This window comes from Dasypus novemcinctus, chromosome 9, assembly GCF_030445035.2.
Source record: "Dasypus novemcinctus isolate mDasNov1 chromosome 9, mDasNov1.1.hap2, whole genome shotgun sequence".
Taxonomy (NCBI): Eukaryota; Metazoa; Chordata; class Mammalia; order Cingulata; family Dasypodidae; genus Dasypus; species Dasypus novemcinctus.
This window is the reverse complement of record NC_080681.1, coordinates 30,751,575-30,775,448: the sequence shown is the minus strand read 5'-3', so window position 1 is coordinate 30,775,448 and position 23,874 is coordinate 30,751,575. Positions and strand designations below refer to the sequence as shown.

The 23,874-nt window shown below is 40.7% G+C and overlaps 1 protein-coding gene and 1 pseudogene across 2 annotated transcripts in view; one reads left to right on the top strand and one right to left on the bottom strand.

Moving 5' to 3' along the window:
* The window catches only part of ALG14 (ALG14 UDP-N-acetylglucosaminyltransferase subunit), a 154,821-nt gene that overhangs the window by 69,904 nt on the left and 61,043 nt on the right, over nt 1-23,874 (bottom strand). For both annotated transcript variants that reach the window (XM_004471703.3, XM_004471705.4), the window contains exon 3: nt 6,507-6,629. In XM_004471703.3, the coding sequence (XP_004471760.1) occupies nt 6,507-6,629 (123 nt within the window). The remainder of the gene's footprint in view (nt 1-6,506; nt 6,630-23,874) is intronic.
* LOC139439551 (RRP15-like protein pseudogene) lies at nt 10,271-12,775 on the top strand (annotated as a pseudogene).

Genomic DNA, 23,874 nt, shown 5'->3' with positions numbered 1-23,874 from the left:
CTGGTTTTGATACTGAACTACATTTATACAAGATGCCACCAATATGGGAGACTGGGTGAAGGGTACATAGAACTCATATTTTTCCAACTTCCTGTTAGTCTATAATTATTTCAAAATTTTAAAAAGCTAGAAAAAGATGTGTTCATATGTTTTTTAAGACTCTAAAGTAAAAAACAAGCTACAAGTGTTTTAGTGTAGGCTAGAGAGATGGAAGGACTATATCTGACTAAAATAAGTCTGTTCAGCTGAATCACTCTGTATTTCAGTTTAAGCTAAAAAATGGGTTGTGTTTTATTCATTTTGCATGCCTGTTGCATTATAGATAAAAAATATTAACTTTTTATTGAACAAGTTGTCTAATTCTGGCTGAATCTGATATAATTTAAGAGAAATGGAGTTAAACTGCACTGATCTTGGTTACTTAATCTTCTCTCAACTTTAAATTCCTTATCTACAAAATAGAGGTAAAGACAGTACTATATCAGAGAATTTTTAGGAGAACTAAATGAGTTAAATCATGTAAAGTACTTAGAACAGTGACTGACAAATATGAAAAGTTCAGTAAATGCTACTTTTCTAAAGGAATTAAAAATATGATTTTTAGGTGCATTCGTCCACATGAATCAAAATGATAATCAATAAAAAATGACCATTTCGTTAACTTTTCACTGGATTTCAGATTATAGAGAAAAGATTTCAATATGCCATGTTAACAGTACCTATATTACTTATAGTCTTGTAAAAATGACTACCTTACTGTCTATTGTGCTTACTTTTATATCTCCAGCACCCAGAATAATTGAGTTATGACTAAATACCAGGTACCACTGATTTCTAATAATAATAATAAAATATGATATGTTAAAATGCCAATTAATAAAGGTAAAGTCTAAAGATTTCAATTTTATACACATTACATGATTCTCTTAATCAAGTGATTTATTAATCTTCTACTCTTCTGAAAATGACCTTTCTTCTATTCTCTAACTGATTAACTCTTTTCCACCTTTGCATAAGTGTTATTTCCAGCCTGGAGTCCTTGCCCAACTCTTCAGAGAAAATCTACCACACTATAACCAAACAGCTGTGGGCAAGATAGCTGCCTATTGTGCTTATATTTTTTAAAAAAAGATTTATTTATTTATTTATTTCCCCTCCCCACCTCCCCCCAGTTGTCTCTTCTCTGTGTCTATTCGCTGCATGTTCTTTGTCCACTTCTGTTGTTGTCAGCGGCACGGGAATCTGTGTTTCTTGTTGTTGCGTCATCTTGTCGTGTCAGCTCTCCGTGTGTGCAGCACCATTCCTGGGCAGGCTCCACTTTCTTTCACGCTGGGCGGCTCGCCTTACGGGGCGTACTCCTTGCATGTGGGGTTCCCCTACACGGGGAAACCCCTGCGTGGCACGGCATTCCTTGAGCAAATCAGCACTGTGTGTGGGCCAGCTCCACATGGGTCAAGGAGGTCCAGGGTTTGAACCTTGGACCTTCCATGTGGTAGATGGATGCCCTAACCACTGGGCCACGTCCGCTTCCCTGTGCTTACTTTTATACCCCTACCACCCCTACCAATTTCTGTCACAGAGTAAGGTCCTTGACAAATATTTGATGAATGAATGAATCACTGACTTTCTCCTCTAACACTATCAGAGCAATTTTCATTTACAACCGTTACAGCACTAGGCATACTACATTATAACTACTTTCTTTTGTCTCTTCCGCTAGAGTGCAAGCCTTTTGGGGGGAAGGGAACATGTCTCACTCATGTTTGCACACCAAGTACCTAGCACAGAGAACAGAACGGTCACTTGATGGATATCTACCGAGAGGCTACCACATGTCAAGGCACTATTCTATTACTGCAATAAACAAGGCAGTCATAGTTTCTTGGAGAACGATTAAAAAATTTATTGAAATTAGTACTACAAAGAAATTAAAGCAGGGCAATGTCACAGAGGAATAAGGATATAAGCTGGAGGAGGTGCTGGTAGGCCATTTTGAGGAGGTAACATTTGAGTCCAGACAACAAGGAGATAGTTAAGTTTAGATGCAGGGGTGAGGAGTTCCAAGAGGAGGGAATAGCAAGTGGAAAGGCTCTGAGATATGAATGAGCTTGGTCTGGTCAAAAAAAAAAAAAAAAATGTGGCTAACACATAGTAAACTGGGGCAAGAGAGGAAGAAAGGTCAGAGAAGCCGGGGCTGAAGCATGCAGGCTACACTGAGGAATTTGGATTTTATTCTAAGTGTATAGAAAGCCACGGCAGATAGACGCGGACGTGGTTCAACTGATAAAATGTCCAAGGTTTGATACCCAGGGCCTCCTGACCCGTGTGGTGAGCTGGCCCATGTGCAGACCTGCGGTGCACAAGGAGTGCCATGCCATGCAGAGGCGCCCCCGCATGAAGGGCTCAACATGCAAGGAGTTCCACCTGCAAGAAGAGCCACCCCGCGTGAAAAAAGTGCTGCCCACCCAGGAGTGGTGCGGCATACATGGAGAGCTGATGCAGCAAGATGATGTAACAGAAAAGAGATGCAGTTTGCTGGTGCCACCGAGGGTGCAAGCGGACACAGAACACACAGCGAATGGACAGAGAGAGCAGACAATGGGGGCGGAGAAGGGGAGAGAAAGAAATAAATCTTTAAAAAAAAAAAAAAGGAAGCCACTGTAGGATTTTAAGTATGGTGTAACACAATCTGGTTTACAGGTAAAAGTTCATTTTCATTTTTTTGTTGTTGCTTGTTTGCTTTTTTCATTAGAGAAGTTGTGGGTTTATAAAATACAGGAGTCCCATACAACACCCATTTTGTTGTTGTTGTTTTGAGGTAGGTACTGGGGGCCGCGGATTGAACCTGGGACCTTGTATGTGAGAAGTTGGCACTCAAACACCAAGATACATGTGCTTCCCTGAGTTGGTTTTTCTCTTTGTTCTGTTTTGCTTGTTGTTTGCTTGTTTTGCTTTTCAGGAGGCACTGGAACTGAATCAGGACCTCCCATGTAGGAGGCAGGTGCTCAATGCTTGAGCCAAACCTGCTCCTCTACCACCCTATTCATTAACATTCTGCACTGGTGTGATGCATTTGTTACAACTGATGAAAGCAATTTTTTTTAAAAGGAGGTACCGGGGATTGAACCCATACATGCAAAGCAGGTGCTCAACCAATGAGCTATACCTGCTCTGCTGAAAGCACATTTTTATAACTGTACATTATTAACTACAGCCCATGGTTTAACTTAGGGTTCACTGTTTGTATGGTGCAGATCCATGGATTTTTAAAAATATTTTAACTCTAGTGTCATAAATACAACCTAACATTTTCCCCTTACCCCCCTACTTAGCTCATACAGTGTGAATGCAAAGTACTTCTGGCACACATAAGGACTCAATAAATGTTAGCTATTATGTACCACAAGGAATTTCCAAACCATTAAAATGTTCAGTCATTTAGTGCTCATTAAGGAACTGTAAGCAAAGTATCTTTACTTGTATTTTATAGATAATAAAGTACTGAAGAGACAGTTGAATGGATCAGCAGACTCAGGTAAGTTGACACAGATAAAACAAGGCAGAAAGGCAGGTGGCTGTTCCAGCAACTCAGGTAATTTAAGGCCTAAGGACTCAACTATTCTTTCTAAGGGTTTTTCTTTCACTTTTTAAAAGAAGTAAAAAAGAATAGTGTTTTGTGATAGGAGTCAAAAGAAATCTAATGATGAATACAGGAGAGATCTGCATGTTGTAGTTTTGATCTCAGTGTAGTAAAAAAGGCCTCAACTATTTCCTCTGTAACAGAGGAACTTCATTAAGTGGGAGTTCATTTTGTGAAGTTAATCTTATCAAAGTGGCTCATTAAATAATATGCAGGTTTGATAATGATTTACTTTTTTTTAACTAACAGTTTAAAATGGAAATAAATATTTTATACCTCACCAACCGCCCCCCCACACCTTTTTCCTCTTATTTCTTTAGAAACATTATAATCATTTTTAATATGTTTTTTTCTTCTACTTTTTACAAGCAAATTTATGGAGCTCATAAAAGTTTAGTCAAAGTTAGATGGAAACTGAAAGGACATCTAGTCTAATCTTCTAGTTTTAAGGTGAAGAACCAAGGCCCAGAAGGGAATTGACTAAAATAAATTTTTTGGAAACCAAGTGTCCACACCCAGTCAGTTACTCTTTCACTACAAAGGATATCAAATACTTAGGCTGTGTCCATAGCAGACATTATCCATCATGTTAATATTTCCTTAGGAGTCTTAATTCCTTCGAGTCCTAATGTTATCACAATTCAGCTGTTGCCAGTCTGATTGACCATGCCTGGTCTGGTAAGTTAGAAAATATAACCCCCAAATTTCTAGTTTAAAATGCTAAGGACTTTTTTTCCTACTTCCATCTGTCCCTTGCATTTTAGAAATAAATAAGCTAACTTTTTCAGGGTACTAATAATCTTTTAGGGAAACATTTGAATTCCAAGCACTAAAATGTGGCTGGAACACTGAGATAAACTTATTTTGTCAAAAATTTAAAAAGAAATTTAAGCAAAATTAATCTATAGTGACAAAATCAGAACAGTGGTTGCTTTGACTCGGGATGACCGCGGAGGGCAGAAGAAAACTTTCTGGTGTGGTGAAAATGTTCTATATCTTGATAGGAAAGTGGGTCAGACTATATATTTAAGATTTGTGTTTTTAAATGTGTGTAAATTATATATTTTCAAAAAATCTACTCATGTAGAAAATTCAGATTTCCAAATTTCTCATCCAAAAGGACTTGAACTACAACCTAGTTGATGAATTACAATGACCAAATTAATATAGATCTTTTAGAATCATTGTAGCAATGGGGAGCAGTTGTAGTTCAGCAGTTGAGCACCTTCTTCCCATGTACAAGGTCCCAGATTTGATCCCCAGAAACTCCATTTAAAAAAAATTGTAGCTAAATTAATTTCTGTTCAACTATTCATAAGAACAATGTGTACTGTACCAGAATTCATGTATTTGGAAAGCAAGCAAACAGTTTCCTTTCAGGCTATGCCAGTTACTGGATTCTGTGTTAAATAGGAAAGTATTATTTAAGAATTGTGCACACTACTGTGATAACATATCAACTGATCTGAATTGTCTGTTGAAGTACATCTGGAATTTAATAACAGAACTTCATCCTTAAAGACTATAGAGAACGTAAGACCTTTACAGATAAAGAGCACAATGTGGGGGAAGCAGACTTGGCCCAATGGATAGGGCGTCCGCCTACCACATGGAAGGTCCGTAGTTCAAACCCCAGGCCTCCTTGACTCATGTGGAGCTGGCCCATGCGCAGTGCTGATGCGCGCAAGGAGTGCTGTGCCACGCAGGCGTGTCCCCCGTGTAGGGGAGCCCCATGCGCAAGGAGTGCGCCCTAAGGAGGGCCGCCCAGCGTGAGACAGTGTAGTCTGCCCAAGAATGGTGCTTCACACACAGAGAGTTGACACAGTAAGATGACGCAAGGTAAACGGACTTGGCCCAGTGGTTAGGGCGTCCGTCTACCACATGGGAGGTCCGCGGTTCAAACCCTGGGCCTCCTTGACCCGTGTGGAGCTGGCCCATGTGCAGTGCTGGTGCACACACAAGGAGTGCTGCGCCACGCAGAGGTGTCCCCCGTGTAGGGGAGCCCCACGCGCAAGGAGTGCGCCCCTAAGGAGAGCCGCCCAGCACGAAAGAAAGTGCAGCCTGCCCAGGAATGGCGCCACCCACACTTCCCGTGCGGCTGACAACAGAAGCGGACAAAGAAACAAGATGCAGCAAATAGACACAGAGAACAGAAAACGGGGGGGGATTAAATAAATAAATAAATCTTAAAAAAAAAAAAAAAAGATGACGCAAGAAAAAGAACCACAGATTCCTGGTGCTGCTGATAAGGATAGGAGAGGTCACAGAAGAACCCGCAGTAAATGGACACAGAGAGCAGACAACTGGGGGAGGGGTCGGTAAGGGGAGAGAAATAAATAAAAAAATAAATCTTAAAAAAAAAAAAGAGAACACAATGTGCACTAATTAGGTTTTCACATTTCTCTTTTCTGTACTACTTTACTATAAAAACCTGAGTGCGACAATCTGCCCACTATGTACATATTTGGTAAACAGACTCTTTGCAAAAAGAAGAAAGACTACCGAAAATGAATGAAGAATCGGCCTTTCTCTGGCTGGTAAGTACATGGTGTTGTTCAGGCCCACAGGTTGAGGGGCACAAAAACTGGTTAAAGAAACTGTAGTATTAGTGCTTACTGCCAAAAGGAAAGGGGGAGAAAAGGGCAGGCAAATTTGGAGTTCAAGTTAGAGCTAGAAAGGGAAGACAAATTTCTAATCTCTTTCAGCAAAGTGCATTCAAATGATAATTTTTAACATACTTTAGTAAAGGGTTTGTATAATACCTGGCACATTGATAAATGGTAACTGTTTAAGAAAACTGTAGGTTCTGTTACTAAGAAAGGATCCACAGGTGAGTTACTTTCTCTCTCCTTAGTGATGGTCTTACCAAATCGGGCTTCAGTTTGTAAGTCAGGGGCAAGGAGTACAGCATGGAGTACAAAGTGGTGAGCACTGTGGAGAGCCAGGACTGCTGAACCTCACGGCTTCTTGGAATTTGATGAGTCGTATACTAGAAGGAAATATTAAAAATCCAGATTAACAGGGTCACTAATACCAAAGTTAAACATAGTAACAACTAATGCTTGTAGGAACAAGGAGTACTTTCTTATTTATTTAAAATTTTCATTCTAACTACTTTCAAATTAGAATTAAAAAGTGTATTTCATGACTGGTTTATATAGCACTCATATCATCGGGTTATGACAGAAAAGTTCCTAAGTATGATTCAAAAATGTTGAACTCCGTTTGGCAATCAATTGGGGGAAATTTCTATAAATACATTTTAGGCAAATGGCTTAACATGTTGATATATAAAGAGTTATTACAAATCAACATATAACTGAGAAATGACCTAGCATCAATGCAGAAGCAAAGGAGATAGGCAGGTAATTTCAAACAAAAGAAATGCAAACAACCAAAAAACATATGAAAAGATGGTTAATAATTGAACACAAAATAAAACTTTTAGTCATTTTTCACCTAAGTGATTGGCAGATTATGGATGCCCAGAGCTGTTGAGGGTATAGGGAAATAGACACATTACCTGGGCAAATATATCAGTACAACCTTTTGGGAGGATAATTTGGAAATATCTATCAGAATTAAAAATTTGTTTTTCTTTAAAAAAAAATTAGAAAAGTCATAGGTTTATAGAAAAATTATGCATAAAATACAGACTTTCCATATACTACTCTATTATTAACACCTTGCATTAGTGTGGTACTAAAATATGTTTACTTTTGAACCAGCATTTTAGCATCCAGAAATATATCCCACAGATTTAACTACATGCTCATCCACATTACCATATTTGTGGAAATTTAAACAGTCCAAATATCCCTTAGTAGGGAAATAGAGATGTCCACACAATAAACTATATAGAGATATGATAACAAATGACATAGGCATACATGAGATTACATGGAAACTGTCCCAAGATAAACTGTGAAGTGAATTATACAAGTTACAGGACAGTGTGTTTAATATGATTCAGTATCTATTAACAATTATATACACATGTGTGTGTGCATATACTTACATATATATATTAATGTTTGCAGGGAGAAAATATGGAATGATATGCCACAAACTGTAGAAAGGGCATGCTGTTAAAGGATATTTTCATTTTCCCAATCATACATATCTATGTTTGAACTTTGCAGCAAGCACATATTACTTTTGTAATCCGAGAAACAAACATTTTTTTTCCCGTGAATCAAAGTTCCCGGTGTACTGACTGGTTCTATTATCGCATAACAAATTACCCCAAAACTTAGCAGCTCAAAATAAAATAATGAAAATAAATATTAATTATTTCAGACAGTTTCTGTGGGTCATGAATCCAGGAGTGGCCCAGTAGGTGGGTTCTGGCTTGGAGGTCTCTCATGAAGTCAGGATGTTGGCTAGGGCCACAGTCACCTAAGGCTTGACTGGGGCTGAAAGATCTACTACTAAAGTGGCTCACTCACAAGCTTGGCAAGTTAGCGCTGACTGTCGGCAGGCCTCAGCTCTTTGCCACACAGACTTTTCCATAAGGGATGCAAGGGTATCATTGCATGGCAGCATGTGAATGATCCAAGAGAGGGTGAGGCAGAAACTACAAAGTCTTTTATGACCTCATCTTGGAAATTACGTTTTGTCATTTCCATAAAATCCTACTGATTATATAAGTCAACCCTATTCAATGTGGAAGGGCACAAGGGCACAAATACCAGGAGGTAATAATCACTGGAGGCTTTCTTGAGGGCTGGCCACTACACAGGTTAAGCCAGTGAGTAAAAGAACTAAATATCTGATACATTTCCCCCTGCTTTGGTCTTGAGGAATAATATGCTCCTTGAGAAAAAAGAACAGAAAGCCTTTCTCTAAACTAGTAGAAGAGTAATAACTACTGGCCCTAGGGTTTTTACATTCAGAAAAAAGGTGTCTGAAGTGAAAATGGGTTGTACAAGTGATCACTCTTTTCTCACATATGGCAATAAAAGATACTTCTTCCTCCTTCCACAATATAGCAGTGGAAAAAATAGGAGAACTGGGCACAAAATATTACCCTCTATCATTTTTAAAATGAATGCTATTTTTTCCTTCTAAAGGCTTAAGGTACAAAATATTGAACTAGAAAATTATATTGGATACTTCCCAAATTACAGGAGAATCAAGCAAGAGGCAAACTTGTCCGGAATCTTGTTTGAGGTTTGTGCTTACCTAATTTTGTGGGGATTATTAATTAAAAAAAATAAATATAATATGCAAAATAGTACTATAGATTCATAATCCCTTATCAGAAACCGTTTGGATCAGAAGTATTTGGACAGGTAATATGGTACAGGGTACAGGGAAGTAACGAAACATTTACATTTATGTAGCAAAACATGAGTATTCACACTAAGTGGGATAAATAAAGAATATAAAGAGTGTTATAGCAATTCAAATTAGGTGTTTTTTTTAAAAGATTTATTTTATTTATTTATTTCTCTCCCCTTCCCTCCCACCCCCCTGCCTCGGTTGTCTGTTCTCTGTGTCTATTTGCTGCGTCGTTGTCTTTGTCCGCTTCTGTTGTTGTCAGAGGCATGGGAATCTGTGTTTCTTTTTGTTGCATCATCTTGTTGTGTCTGCTCTCCATGTGGGCGGCGCCATTCCTGGGCAGGCTGCACTTTCCTTCACACTGGGCGGCTCTCCTTACGGGGCACACTCCTGCATGTGGGGCTCCCCTACGCGGGGAAACCCGTGCATGACATGGCACTCTTTGTGTGCATCAGCACTGCACATGGGCCAGCTCCACACGGGTCACGGAGGCCCAGGGTTTGAACTGCGGACCTCCCATGTGGTAGATGGACGTCCTAACCACTGGGCCAAGTCTGCTTCCCTCAAATTAGGTTTTGTAGTCAAATCATCTCGTGACAAATCTAGACTATTTTTTCAATTTTCAGAGCTTTTTAGGATTCAGATAAGGAACTGTGGATCTGTATTACAAAATAAATTTGATTCTATTGTGGTATTATATCCTTGTTACTATTAAGGTAAAAATAGCCCAGTAAGGATTTTTTAATAATTGTTCAGATTTGGATTCAAATTTTCAGGCCTTATTTAATATCTATAATATTTCTTGAAAATGCTTTTCATTTTCCTTTAAGTTGTTAAAGCTATGAGCACATGACTTTGTAAAGATGGAATGAGGGAAGCGGACTTGGCCCAATGGATAGTGTGTCCGCCTACCACATGGGAGGTCCGTGGTTCAAACCCTGGGTCTCCTTGACCCGTGTGGAGCTGGCCCATGTGGAGTGCTGATGCGCACAAGGAGTGCCGTGCCATGCAGGGGTGTCCCCCGCGTGGCGGAGCCCCACGTGCAAGGAGTGCTCCCCGCAAGGAGAGCTGCCCAGCCTGAGGGAAAGTGCAGCCTGCCCAGGAATGGTGCTGCATGCGCGAAGAGCTGATGCAGCATGGTGACGCAACGAAGAGAAACACAGATTCCCGGTGCCGCTGATAAGGACAGAAGTGGTCACAGAAGAATACACAGCAAATGGATGCAGAGAACAGACAACTGGGGGGGTGGGGGTGGGGGGAGAAATAAATAAAAAAATAGTAACTTAAAAAAAAAAGATGCAATGAGACACAGTTCTCAGGGACACTTCCAGTGAGGGATAACGGCCAATGTCATGCAGGAATTTTGTGAGTGTGGGGGAAAAGATGAAAAACTCCTTAAAGACAAAGCAGATAAAAATGGTAGTCAGGGCTACAGCATAAGAGCTAGAAGATTACTACAAAGACACTACAGACAGCAGAGGTTCTGTGTGATGCTGTGGCTCAGGAAAGGATCCATTTTCTTCATCTAATGAAGCAATACAGGCTGACAGTAAGGATGTTGAACCCTGTGACAAAGAAAATGAGAATGCTGAAGAATCTGATGCTGGAATTAATACAGGCCAGCAGATGCCATGGCTATGATCCTTAACAAAAAACTCCTAAAAGTAAACCTACCATTTTGGTCAAAAACAAAGAGCTATTGGGTTGGCGCAAAAGTAATTGCTATTTTTGCATTGTTGAAATTTGCCATTTGATATTGGAATACAATCTTAATAAATGTTGTTATGTTATACATCATTTTAATGTGCATTTCTTACTTTATATATTTTTGCTAATGACTTATTACTTGCTGTTTATTTCCTATTTATTTCAGACTATGGAAATGATGTTAGACAAAAAGCAAATTTCAGCGATTTTCTTATTTGAGTTCAAAATGGGTCGTAAAGCAGTGAAGGCAACTCACAACATCAACAACGCACTTGGCCAGGAACTGCCAACGAATGTACAGTGCAGTGGTGGTAGTTTTGCAAAGGAGATGAGAGCTTTGAAGATGAGTAGCATAGTGGTCGGGCATGGGAAGTTGACAGTGACCAATTAAGAGCAATCATTGAAACTGATCCTCTTACAACTACACGAGAAGCTGCCAAAGAACTCAGCTTCAACCATTCTACAGTTGTTTGGCATTTGAAGCAAATTGGGAAGGTGAAAAAGCTCAGTAAGTGGGTGCCTCATGAGCTAACCAAAAATTTAAAAAACTGTTGTTTTGAAGTGTTGTCTTCTCCTATTCTACACAACAATAATGAACCATTTCTCAATCGATTATGACGTGCAATGAGAAGTGGATTTTATACAACAACCAGTGATGACCAGCTCAGTGACTGGACTGAGAAGAAAGCTCCACAGCACTTCCAAAAGCCAAACTTGCACCAAAAAAAGGTCATGGTCACTGTGTGGTTGTCTGCTGCTGGTCTGATCCACTACAGCTTTCTGAAACCCGGTGAAACCATTACATCTGAGAAGTATGCTCAGCAAATCAATGAGATGCACCGAAAACTGCAACGCCTGCAGCCAGCATTGGTCAACAGAAAGGGTCCAATCCTTCTCCATGACAACACATGACTGCATGTCGCACAACCAATGCTTCAAAGGTTGAATGATTTGGGCTACAAAGTTTTGACTCATTCGCCATATTCACCTGACCTTTCACCAATTGATTACCATTTCTTCAAGCATCTCGACAACTTTTTGCAGGGAAAACACTTTCACAACCAGCGGGATGCAGAAAATGCTTTCCAAGCATTTGTCAAATCCCAAAGCATGGATTTTTATGCTACAGGAATAAACAAACTTATTTCTTATTGGCAAAAATGTGTTGACTGTAATGGTTACTATTTTGATTAATAAGGATTTGTTTGAGCCTAGTTATACTGATTTAAAATTCATGGTCTGAAACTGCAAGTCCTTTTGCACCAACCTAATAGAAAAGGAAAAAGAAAAGTTAAAGCAGGAGAAACTAGAGAAAAGAAAACAGCTTGATAAGAAGTGGGAAATGATATGCAAAGTAAAGGCAGATGTCAAAGACAAAGACAGAAATCTTCAGAGAATTGCAACAAGCGGTATGGTCCAAGTATTTAATGCTGTTCAGAAGCATCAAAAGAATGGAAAGGTTAAAGAAACTGGAGGCTCTATTAGAAAGTGTGCTAAGATGATATCAACTGTTTCTCTAAGAAAGATCTCATCAGTGTTCTTAGAGGAATGGATGGAAGGACAAATGAGAAAAGTTCTACTGAGAGGAACCCAAAAGCCAAACAGGCTGAAATGAAATCAGAAGAGGGCCGAGGGTAGAGTCTCCTATGGGATGATTTAATGATGGGAGTATTTATGAAAGACTGGGACAAGGAGAGTGATGGGCCACTTGAAAGCAGACCAGGATCTGGAAGTGACTCTGACACGCAAAGTTATATAGGAAGCAACACCTTCAAAGATTTTATTTTTCCCGGAAAAATTCTTCATGCTCTGAATGATGGGGAATTATAAGGATACCATTTTAAGATAGTCAAAAAGACTTTTTACTTTTACCAACTTTGCTGTTTCCCTTTTCCACATTAAACTCTGTTAAACTATATTTTAAAGGCTTATAAAAAATTTTAGCATTATTTGTCAAACCTTTTCATAAAAGAAAATATTTCTCCGTGGCCACCAAGATGCAAATGCCAGGATCATTATAAGTTTGTATATTAGTCATGGATACTGGTGTATTGATAGAGTATCATCAGTGTTTCTAGAAGTGATAATACCAATTCATAGTTAAAACGAACTATTTGAAGTGAACACTTCTTTGCCTTCCAATTGATAGACCTATATATTTAGAGTTTCTTAGGTGTTCCTTTGTTTTCATAAGCTATTGGGAAAATCTATGCAATAAAATTTAAAGTTACAGCATTTCTGATTTTGGGTGGTGATTTTATTTTTAGATAATCAGGCAAATATTTTAAGAAATACTCCAGGTCTCTATTTTTATATTATTTTCATTTACATACTAAATATTAATACTATAAATAACGATTTAGATTTATTTTAAATACTAGGTTATTTTTACATGAGAGAGTTAATGAGATAGAACTCTAATGTTTGAATCGTGCAATGAAACATAATTTCTAAGGAAGGATATTTGACATGTTTTAGTCTTTTTTTTTTTTTTTCCCCCTGAATATTTGAGTTGGCTTAAATTATCTTCATGGATTGACTGGTGAAATGGTAGAGTCAGAGAGCAGGTAGTCTATATCAGAGTATTGTATCTGATTTAAAACTAGATTACATATTGTTATCTTAAAGATTATTAAATTGAAAGACTTTTAGTGTTAAACAAAAGGGAAGAGAAAATTTAATACCATTACAAGATTTTTGTGAAAATGGGTCCAGGATCTAAAGTTTGTAAAGAAATTATTTAATAAAAGTGATCTGTTCCTTTTAAAAAGATGCAATGAGCAATGTTTCTAGATTATATTTGAGCAGTGTCCTGAGGAGTAGGAAGGATGATCAGTTCAACTCTGCCTCAGGAGGTCCAAACCCTTTGATTCCATCTCAGCTCCAAGGAGGCAAACAAACACCCAGTTAAGTAAGGCCTATGATAGGGTATCTGCAGCTGGTGATAGTTTCCCAAGACTGGATATGGGAGAAGAATCTACATCTCATCCCAGGCAGCAGCCTGAAGAAATAGAAAATGGGTTAAGAAAGTCCCTAGTCTATCTTCAAGAGAATAGAAACAAGTAGGGGCATATTCAGGGGTGGCCTGAGAGTAAGAAAATAAGGATGGTAACTAAGAGTTTGAAGCCCTCTCTTGTGACTTCTGGATTACCATGCAAGGAACCCAACTTTCCAGCCTCCAAACAGATGCTTGCCTGGGGAGGACAGTCTCAATTACAGCTGTGGTGCTGGAGCTAATGGGCCAATGACCATCTGTCTGCAATGACCAGTTAGCTGTGGACAGGTCCAGTTTGCTGGGAATGGTCCCAGTTCACACCTGTTGTCCCAGCATAATTATGAAGAGTCTTCCCTTTTGCTCTCAGACATGTACAGGTTTAAATGATAAAGTATGTGGTTCCCCTAGGTGGGGGCAGTGAGTAACTTCTTCCAAGTCTAAGGGATGGATATTGATTTGGAACAGGCAGAGATAATTTTATGTAAGAAACTACATTATAGTGAAAGAAGAACATTTAAGTGGTAGCTGGGAAGAAAGCCGAGCTGAAAGTTCTACCAGTTGAAATAAACAGGAAAACAGTTTTAAGATGGTAACCAGCTGTGGGTGGGGATCAGAAATGAGCAGGGCAAGGACCATGGCCTTGCTGGATGGGCAGACAGCAGAGTACATATGGTGCCACTCTACAGCTTACAGCTCTACACTAGAGGGGCCTTCATCTCCACATCCCATCTAAATCTTCCCACATTCCTACCTTTTTCTGTATCAATTTAAGTTAACTGGAGTTCCGACCAAAAGGATATTCCTGTCTAAATACAATTGCCCACCCAGCCATTCCCCACCATTATATTAGAATAGTTCTATTCAGAGGCAACTTTCCTGACTGGTCTTTCGAAACTACTATTTCTCACTCCCCTCGTAATACGCACATATATGTGTACACTTCTCTCCCCCATCACCAAGCTTGCTTTATGTTTTAAAATAGCAACTTACTCTACTGGTGTGTGTGTGTGTGTGTGTGTGTATGTGTTGTGTATAAATATATTTACTTACTTACTGACTGCCTCTTTCCTCCATTAGAATATTTATTACCCAAGAAGGTCAGGACCTTAACTACTGTGATCTCAGTGCTCATAAGAGTACTGGGCTTAAAATTTGGGCTCAATAAGGATTTACTGAATGAACGATGCAATCATGGTGGCACTGACATAGTAATATAAATTAACTCAGTTTACCATCTTCCTATCACCTAGCTGAGATGTACTACTTAGATTAAGAATAGATAAAAGATATTAATACAAAGGAGGTAATTCAGAGTACATACTTAGGGCCTTAATTGTGAGGGTCACTCAGTAAATGGGTTGAGATCAATAGAATTCCCGGGTCTAGAGGGGAAAGACCTAAACTGAGCAGGGGATTAAGGGTTTACAAACAGCCAGGGCCAAGGGCTTTAAATTCTAAAAGGCTGGAAGAAAGTAGTAAGGAGGGAGATGAGAAAAAACAAAGACAAAAGTCCCACCCCCAACAACACATTCTGGATAGACGCCTAGTCTCTCTGTGAAACTGACCTTTCATTCTGAGCCTTTATGGCTTCTTTGCCAGACAATAGGTTCATGAAAGAGGTGTGTCCTAAGGCTTTGAGGTATGGGTACAAGAGGAAGGGAGCATCCCATTCTGTACCTAAAACTGCTTGAAAAGCTCTCTCCTCCCATTTCTGTATTTTATACCTGCTGTGCAGGCTTGCAAGATGGGAACTGGGGGCCATTCTGGTAGGCACAGGCCTCAGATTAGCCATGTTTGCTACAAGGTGGATGCTGGGGTATATAATGTCCTGTGTGGCTTAAAGTTAACACAACACTGAGAGTCAGGCCATGCATATAAAAATCTTAAAAGAGGATTTGTTTTTGTTCCCCCCTCCTTCCCCCTCCCTCCCGCCCCCATCCCCAGGCCTTCTATTTTTGTTGTGTCTATTTGCTGTGTGATCTGCTTTATCTATTTCTCATTTTGTCTTCTCGTTTTCTCCTCTCGGTTTCACCTGGATTTGATCCTGGGGACCTCTGATGGGGAGAGAGGTTCCCTGTCAATTGCGCCACCTCAGTTCCTGGTCTCTGCTGTGCTTCACCTTTATGTCTCCCCTTCATCTCTCTTTTGTTGCGTCATCATCTTTCTGTGTGACTTATTTGCGCTGGCACTGGCTCACCATGCAGGCACTCAGCTTGCCATGCAGGCACTTGCTAACCATGCAGGCATTCATGCGGGCACTCAGCTCACTATGTGGGCACTCGCGCAGGCACTCAGTTCACCGCACGGGCACTGGCTCACCACATGGGTACTCACGTGGGCACTGGCTCACTGCACAGGCACATATTCTATTCTTTTTCACCAGGAGGCCCCAGGGATCAAACCTGGGTCCTCCCATATGGTAGGCGGAGGCCCTATCACTTGAGCCACATCCCCTTCCCAGGATTAGTTTTTTTTTTTAAAGATTTATTTATTTTATTTCTCTCCCCTTCCCCCTCCACCCAGTTGTCTGTTCTCTGTGTCTATTTGCTGCGTGTTCTCCTTTGTCCACTTCTGTTGGTGTTAGTGGCACTGGAATCTTTGTTTCTTTTTGTTGCATCATCTTGTTGTGTCAGCTCTCTGTGTGGGCGGCGCCATTCCTGGGCAGGCTGCACTTTCTTTCGCGCTGGGCGGCTCTCCTTACGGGGCGCACTCCTTGCGCGTGGGGCTCCCCTACGCGGGGACACCCCTCTGTAGCACAGCACTCCTTGCGCGCATCAGCACTGCATGTGGGCCAGCTCCACACGGGTCAAGGAGGCCTGGGGTTTGAACCACGGACCTCCCATGTGGTAGATGGATGCCCTAACCACTGGGCCAAGTCCGCTCCTTAGGATTTGTTTTTTTAATGACAGTTTTAGAAGAAGCCAGTGAAGAAAAATATCAATATAAGCTTTTATTTTGTTAACCAAGGTTCCTTTGAAGACAAAATAATGGGACAGAAGTTCTGAGAGCCACAATTCAGGTCTAGCTATGACTTTCGGCCAGGAATCCCCTGGAGGTTGTAGCATCCAGAGAAATTCAAAGGAAGGCATCTTTACAGATATAACTGTTTTTGTGAGCCTGCTACTTTGCCTTGTGGGAAATGTCCTTACCGCTTTCTGTCCTGCTAATGGATGCAGGGCAAAAATGATGCCCCACTCCACCATTTTATCACCACCACTACCCCCAAAACCCCACCTGTGTTTAGAAGTGGCCACATGGCCCAGACAGGGTCGGTGCCTTTCATTGGATTCTTAAAGAGACCCAAGCAAAGAAGTTCTTCCTTTAATGGCCACCGTGGGCAGCTAAGCAGGTCCTCAATCCATTCAACTGGGTCAAAAAATATTTTTTAAACTGTCCCTTTATCTATTAGGCTTTTCTAACAGGACTGAAAACTGAGGGAAGTGGATGTGGCTCAGGCAAATGAGCTCCCACCTACCACATGGGAAGTCCTGGGTTCAGTTCCTGATGCCTCCTGGAGAAGATGAGCAAGATGTGAGTTGGCATGACAGGCAGGTGTGGTGAGCCGACAAAACAAGATGACGCAACAATGAGACACAAAGAGGAAAGACAATGAAAGACACAACAAAACAGGGCACTGAGGTGATTCAAGCGATTGAGTGCCTCTCTCCCATTTGGGAGGTCCCAGATTTAGTTCCCAGTGCCTCCTACAGAGAAGATGAGCAGATGCAGAGAACACACAGCAAAATGAACACTGAGAGCAGACAACGAGCGCCTCCTACAGAGAAGACGAGCAGATGCAGAGAGCACACAGCAAAATGGACATAAAGAGCAGACAGCAAGTGCAAACAATGGGTGGTGGGAAACAAATAAATCTTTAAAAACAACAACAAAAAACAACTGAACTATCATGTCCTCCAACAAACACATCTTCCTTCTGCATCTCCAAGTCAGAAACTGACAATCAAATGAATAATAGGATCTATCATAATCAGATGTTCCTGCATCAATGTGAAGATCTATACTGGGATGGAAGGGACAGGGGTCGGTGTGGGGAGGCAAAGGTGGCAGGCAGGGCAGGGCTACCATGTTTCCTTCTCCCAAAACCTCTCTATATATTCCATATTTATGAACTTATTCCCAATGTCCCTACTACTCCCATGCTCTAAGTCATCACCATCTTACCTTGACTAGCACTGTAGCCTCTTAGTCTCTTTCCTTCTCTTTTTACTTCACTACAATTTATTCTCTACACAGCCAGAGTGATCTTTTTATAATGTAAAACAGATCCTTTCTTTCACTCTCCCGCTTAAAACTCTCCAAAGGCTTTCCACTAGACTTGGGATTCAATCCAAATTCCTTACAAAGTCCCATATAATCGGGTACTGGTTTACCTTTCTAATCATTCCTTGATCGCTTACTCCAGCCACACTGGTCTTTCTGTTCTTTGACTATGCCAATCTCATTCCCTCCTGGAATGTTCATTCTGACCAATCTTCTTTGCTCCCAGATTGTGTCATAGCTAGTTCCTTAGTACAAATCAGGTCTCAGCCTGAATATTATCTCCTTAGAAAGAAGACCCTCTCCTCACCCACACCTTCCACTAATATATGGTCACTTTCTACCATAGACACCATCTTATTTTACTGTATTCACAGTAATTACCCAGTACCTCAAATTGACTAATCCTCTTCTTCCAGAATGCAAGTACCATGAGAGGAAGGGGCTTCATCTTCTTCACTGCTTCTACCCCAGTGCCTAGAATGGTACATTTTTAGCACACTGTGGGTGCTCAGTAAATAATTCTTCATGGGTAAGTAATTATCATTACAATTTCTAAAAGCCAAGCCAGTAGTCTATGCTGGAGGACAGTGATGGAAAAAATGCTGACTTTTACCTTGTAACATATCAGAGTTATAAGAGACCAACTAATCCAAACTTTTCACTTTACAGATGAGGAATGTGAAATCTGGAGAGATTCAGGACTTTCCCAAGGTGACAGAGCCAGCAAGTGGCAGAGCCAAGGCCTGAATCCAGGTCTGACATTTATTGCTCACTCACTCTTCATGGCCCTTCTTGGATTTGTGTGTCTCACTGTTGAGGAGCCCACCTTCCCCAACACATAATGAGTTGAACCAGCTTCTGAGGGAGCTAAGATCCCTGAATCCTGTTGCTCCTACAGAGTCAACTACCATCGTTACCCGTTTCCTTTTTATTTCTTGTTTTGCAACTCGTCTGCCCTATATATGTACAGCCTCAAACCCACAGAACCTGTTGTTTTTTGCGTAGCTCTGTGGGAAAAGAGCTTACTCCTATCTCTTTGCTCTTTGTGCCCTGTTTTGCACTATAGGTTTGGCTCACCAATTCTACCAACCACTGCTACCAACAGATCCTGACCCCCGTCCCTAAGTCTCTTGTGGGCTTCAAACTTTCCTGTAGAACGTTAGATTCCAAAACCCTTCTGGCAAGTTCTACTGTTCTGTTATTGCTCCTGCTGGGAAGTCAACTGGGTTATGCATGCCTAGAAAGGATATTTTAGTTGAATCCTATTGCTCTGTGCAGTTCAATGTCTAGATCATGCTCTATATGAAGATTTTACTGTATGATTCAGTCTCTCTCATACAATTGGCAGCAATATGAAAACCAAGTAAGTGCTGATTCTCTCTTTCATTCTCTCCCCACCATAGGGAAAACAACGTATCTTAGTGAAACACACTTTCTAGCTATCTAAGCTTTCTAACTGAGGGGTAGAGGCTATGTCCCATAGTACTCTGTAAGTTCACAGAGCCTCCTAAGACTCCTTGCACATAATGGACTGATGTACCACAAAATGTATAGTGACAAGATAGACAAGAAAGGTGGAAAGCTTAAAAGTAAAAACATAAAGTGAAGAAATGGATTTTTTTCCAGGCTTCTAGTTTGTCTGAAATTATATGAAACACTGAGTTAGATACTAATAGTATATGACTACTTGTAACTTTCACAATATCCCCAGAATTACATCACTGCTAAAAACCACAAACATATCTGGTTCTAGATTTGTGAAAAACTAAACAGAAGTTTATAGTGATTTAGATGGAAATAATTTCACCAACGAATCCAGATGGCATCATAAACCACAATAGAGCAAATCAAGTGGTCTATGAAGTCATTCTTTGCTGTTACCACACACTGAAATGTACAATACATTTATTATTTAATGAATGCCACAGTTTTGCAGAACCTTGGACATAAGACAAAATTAAAATGGTAAAACTTCATTCAACCAAAAGTGGTTTCAGCTTTCTTTCATAATTGCTTTTCAATAATGCAAAGTATTTTATATACACACACACACTTATATAAAACATGTTGGATGGTTCAACAAATCACTCTAAAATCAAGATGACAATAATTTACTACAAAAACATTTTTTAAATATGAATATCCTTCAAGTATTTGGTAGTAGCTCAATTCATGTAGCTGATTAAAAAGTGCCAGGAAATGACATATGAGTGAGGGAGCTATGGGCTTCAGATTGGGTCCTGCTGATAACCAGTTCTGACCTTGAGCAAGTCAAGCTCTCTGGCCCTCAATTTTCCACTATAAAACAGGGAGGCCTGGCTGAGACCAGAGATCCTCAACTAGTCACCATGCTCCTACAATTGGCTCTCAAGTCAGACTTGTCAAAGACAAGAAAGGCTACTGCTCCAAGTCCACCCTACAGCTTGTAGCTACTCCCCATTTTACCTTGAGAAGATCCTTCATTGCCTTGAGGCTTAGGCTTCAGGAAAATAAAAAAGCAATTTGTTTCTGAAACAATTATGGGACCCTGGTCCACAAGATTTCTAGAGTCCTTTATGCTGAAGGACAGTTTTCCTCTTCCTATCCTTTATTATCTCTTCTTTTACCAACAATACTTCAATATTCCTTTGGATAGCCTGATCCTGACACTTTATTTTATTTTATTTTTAAAGATTTATTTTATTTACTTATTTCTCTCCCCTTCCCCACCGCCCTGCCCAGTTGTCTGTTCTCTGTGTCTATTTGCTGTGTCTTCTTTGCTTCTGTTGTTGTCAACAGGAATCTGTGTCTCTTTTTGTTGCATCATCTTGTTGTGTCAGCTCTCCGTGTGGGCGGCGCCATTCCTGGGCAGGCCGTACTTTCTTTCGTGCTAGGCGGCGGCTCTCCTTACTCCTTGTGCGTGGGTATCCCCTACACAGGGACACCACAGTGTGGCTCGGCACTCCTTGTGCGCATCAGCGCTGCGTGTGGGCCAGCTCCACATGGGTCAAGGAGGCCTGGGGATTGAACTGCAGATCTCCCATATGGTAGACGGACACCCTAACCCCTGGGCCAAGTCCGCTTCCCTCCTCTGACACTTTAACCATGTGGTTTTGATGGGGATTTCACTCCATCTCTTCTACTCTCAATCTCTAGTTCCAATAGTAGACATGGAAGGGCTTAAGCAACATGGAATAGCCCTTATCCCTGGCCTCAATATTTGGCTAAGAGATGGGAATATAACCCAACTGGAGCCCGGAAGGCAGAAGATGTTCGCTAAAGCATGTTCAGAGAAGAGAGGCATGAAATGGCATGGGTTATTTGGGCATGTATGGACTAAGGCAGGCAGAGTAGAAAATGGAGTTAGAAAGGTAAGGCCTTTGTAGCCATGTTAAGGATTATGTAATGAATCTAAAGGCAATGGTGAAATTACTAAAGGAGAGTAAAAAGGAGGAGTAATGTGACAAAACCTGCATTCCAGAAAGGGCATTCCAGCAGTTATGAGGAAAATTCATGGAAGGGGTGGGGGCATGACCAGAGAAGGGATATCATTTGGGAGATCACTGAAATATATCAAGAGAGTGATGGTGAAGGTTTAAAGGATAGTTGCAACTGTAAGTCAAGAACTGTAAGTCAAGAGGGCAAATGCTGGGGAAGAGGGATTTAAGAAGACTGCAAAGACTGGGGTAACTCAGGTTTCCATCTGAGGTGAATGATATTCTCCTAAGCATAGGAAAGAAAGTAGGAGGAGAAACAACCCAAGAACATATTATTATTATGGTCTGATTATAACCACAATTTTTCAGCCAATAATTTTCTACGTATAAAATATATCAATGTTAGAAAGCATGTACAGGTGATCATTCCTTTTCAGGTCAAAATGGGGGCAGACAGGGGTTTATACCTGGAACTGGGACAATGGATTGACCTGGTAGCGAGCAGACAGAGCAAGACAACTAGAAATCTAGGAAAAAGATTCAGATTATGGATTCCAAGCAGGCTCTTGTTTGTCCTAGAGAGATACTGCCTGGAAAAGCAGCCTCAAGTCAGACCTGAGGGCCAGTTGTGGGATCATGGTGGCTAGTTGAGGATCCCTGGCCTCAGCCAAGTTTCCTCCTTGCACAGTGAATACTGAGGGTCAAAGAGCTTGACTTATCCAAGGTCACAGAGCTGATTATCAGCAGGACTAGGCTGGAACCCATAACTCTCTCACTCACACATCATTTCCTGGTACTTCATTAGCTACTATGTTTTTTGTTTTTTTAAAAAGGAAAGTATCTCAGTTTTAAAAAAAAAATTTTTTTTTAAATGTTTTAAAGGTTTATTTTATGTATCTCTCCCCTTCTCCCATTCCCCCCGTTATCTGCTCTGTGTCCATCCACTGCACGCTCTTTTGTATTGACCTGTATTCTCATTAGGCGGTTCTGGGAACCGATCCTGGGACCTTCCGGAGTGGGAGAGAGGCAATTACTCTCTTGAGCCACCTCTATTCTCTGTTCTGCTATGTCTTCTCGTTTTCTCTCCTCTTGTCTCATTGCGTCATCTTGCTGCACCAGCTCTCTGTGTTGGCTGGCACTCCTGCACAGGGCAGCTTTCCCGCTCTGGGCAGCATTTCCACGCACGGTGGCACTCCTGCACAGGGCAGCATTCCTATGTGGGCCAGGTCATCATGTGGGCCAGCTTGATCTCACCAGGAGGCCCTGAGCATCAAACTCTGGACCTCCTATATAGTAGATGAGAGGCCAATTGGTTGAGCCACATCCATTTCCCTACTATGAATTGAACATCTACTTGAAGGTACTTGAAAAACAAAGTAAACTCCCCCTTAAGTCTATCATTACTCTTTCACTTCTTTCCCATGCTCAGCTTTTTGGTCAATCCTGACTAAAACTGGAAGTAAATCATGAGTCCAAGCCTCACCACTTGTATGTTATCCCTAGTGTGATTATAACTGCCAGACTCCAGAATTATTCCTTGGGGTCTAATGGCCACAAGGGACTAAGAAGCCCCTATTTGTGCAAAAGAAAGGATGGGGGGAATTCCAAAACAAGCAAATCTTGATTTTTATAACAATAACAAAAAAGAAATTACTGTATGTTTGTACCTGTAATGGAAGTACCCTTTTAAAAAGTATGCTCTTTATGTAAGTGGTTCATTTAAATTCACACATTGGTTACTTGAATGTCTTTAAATTGCTTTAAAATGAAGAAACAGTTCCATATTATAAAACGTTACTGTTTTGCACATTATAAGAACCTGTACAAATTTAACTGGCACAGGGAATTGTTTAAATGAGCAGAAGTTGAAGTAACTGCAGTATATTGTTTTTCACAGTTATTTTAATTCCATCAATTCAGAATCTGATTCAAAGAAAGTTTAACTTAACTTCTCTTTGTTCTAGAGTTAGAAGACGGGATAATTAAGATTTAGGAAGGAAATTAACAGAATAAACTATTCAAAATACTTTACAAATATGTATTCATCTACCTATGTATTATTTTTAAGATCTTTTTTTTAAGATTTATTTATTTTCCCACTTTCCCCCACCCTTCTGTTTTTGCTGTCTGTGTCCATTTGCTGTGTGATCTTCTGTATCTATTTCTCTTTTTTTTTCTCCTTTAGGATACACCGGGATTTGATCCTGGGTACCTCTGATATGGAGAGAGGTTCCCTGTCAGCTGCGCCACTGAGTTGCTGGTTTCTGCTGTGCTTCATCTTGACTCTCCCCCTCGTCTCTCTTTTGTTGCATCATCATCTTGCTGCACGACTCACTTGTGTGGGAACTGGCTCACTGCATGGACACTCGCACGGGCACTTGGCTTACCACGCAGGCGCTGGCTTGCTGCATGGGCATGCTTTCTCTTCTTTTTCACCAGGAAGCTCCAGGGATTGAATCCAGGTCCTCCCATATGGTAGGCAGAAGTCCTATCACTTGAGCCACATCAGCTTCCTACTACCTAGGTTTTTTGAAATCTATTCTTTCATTTAT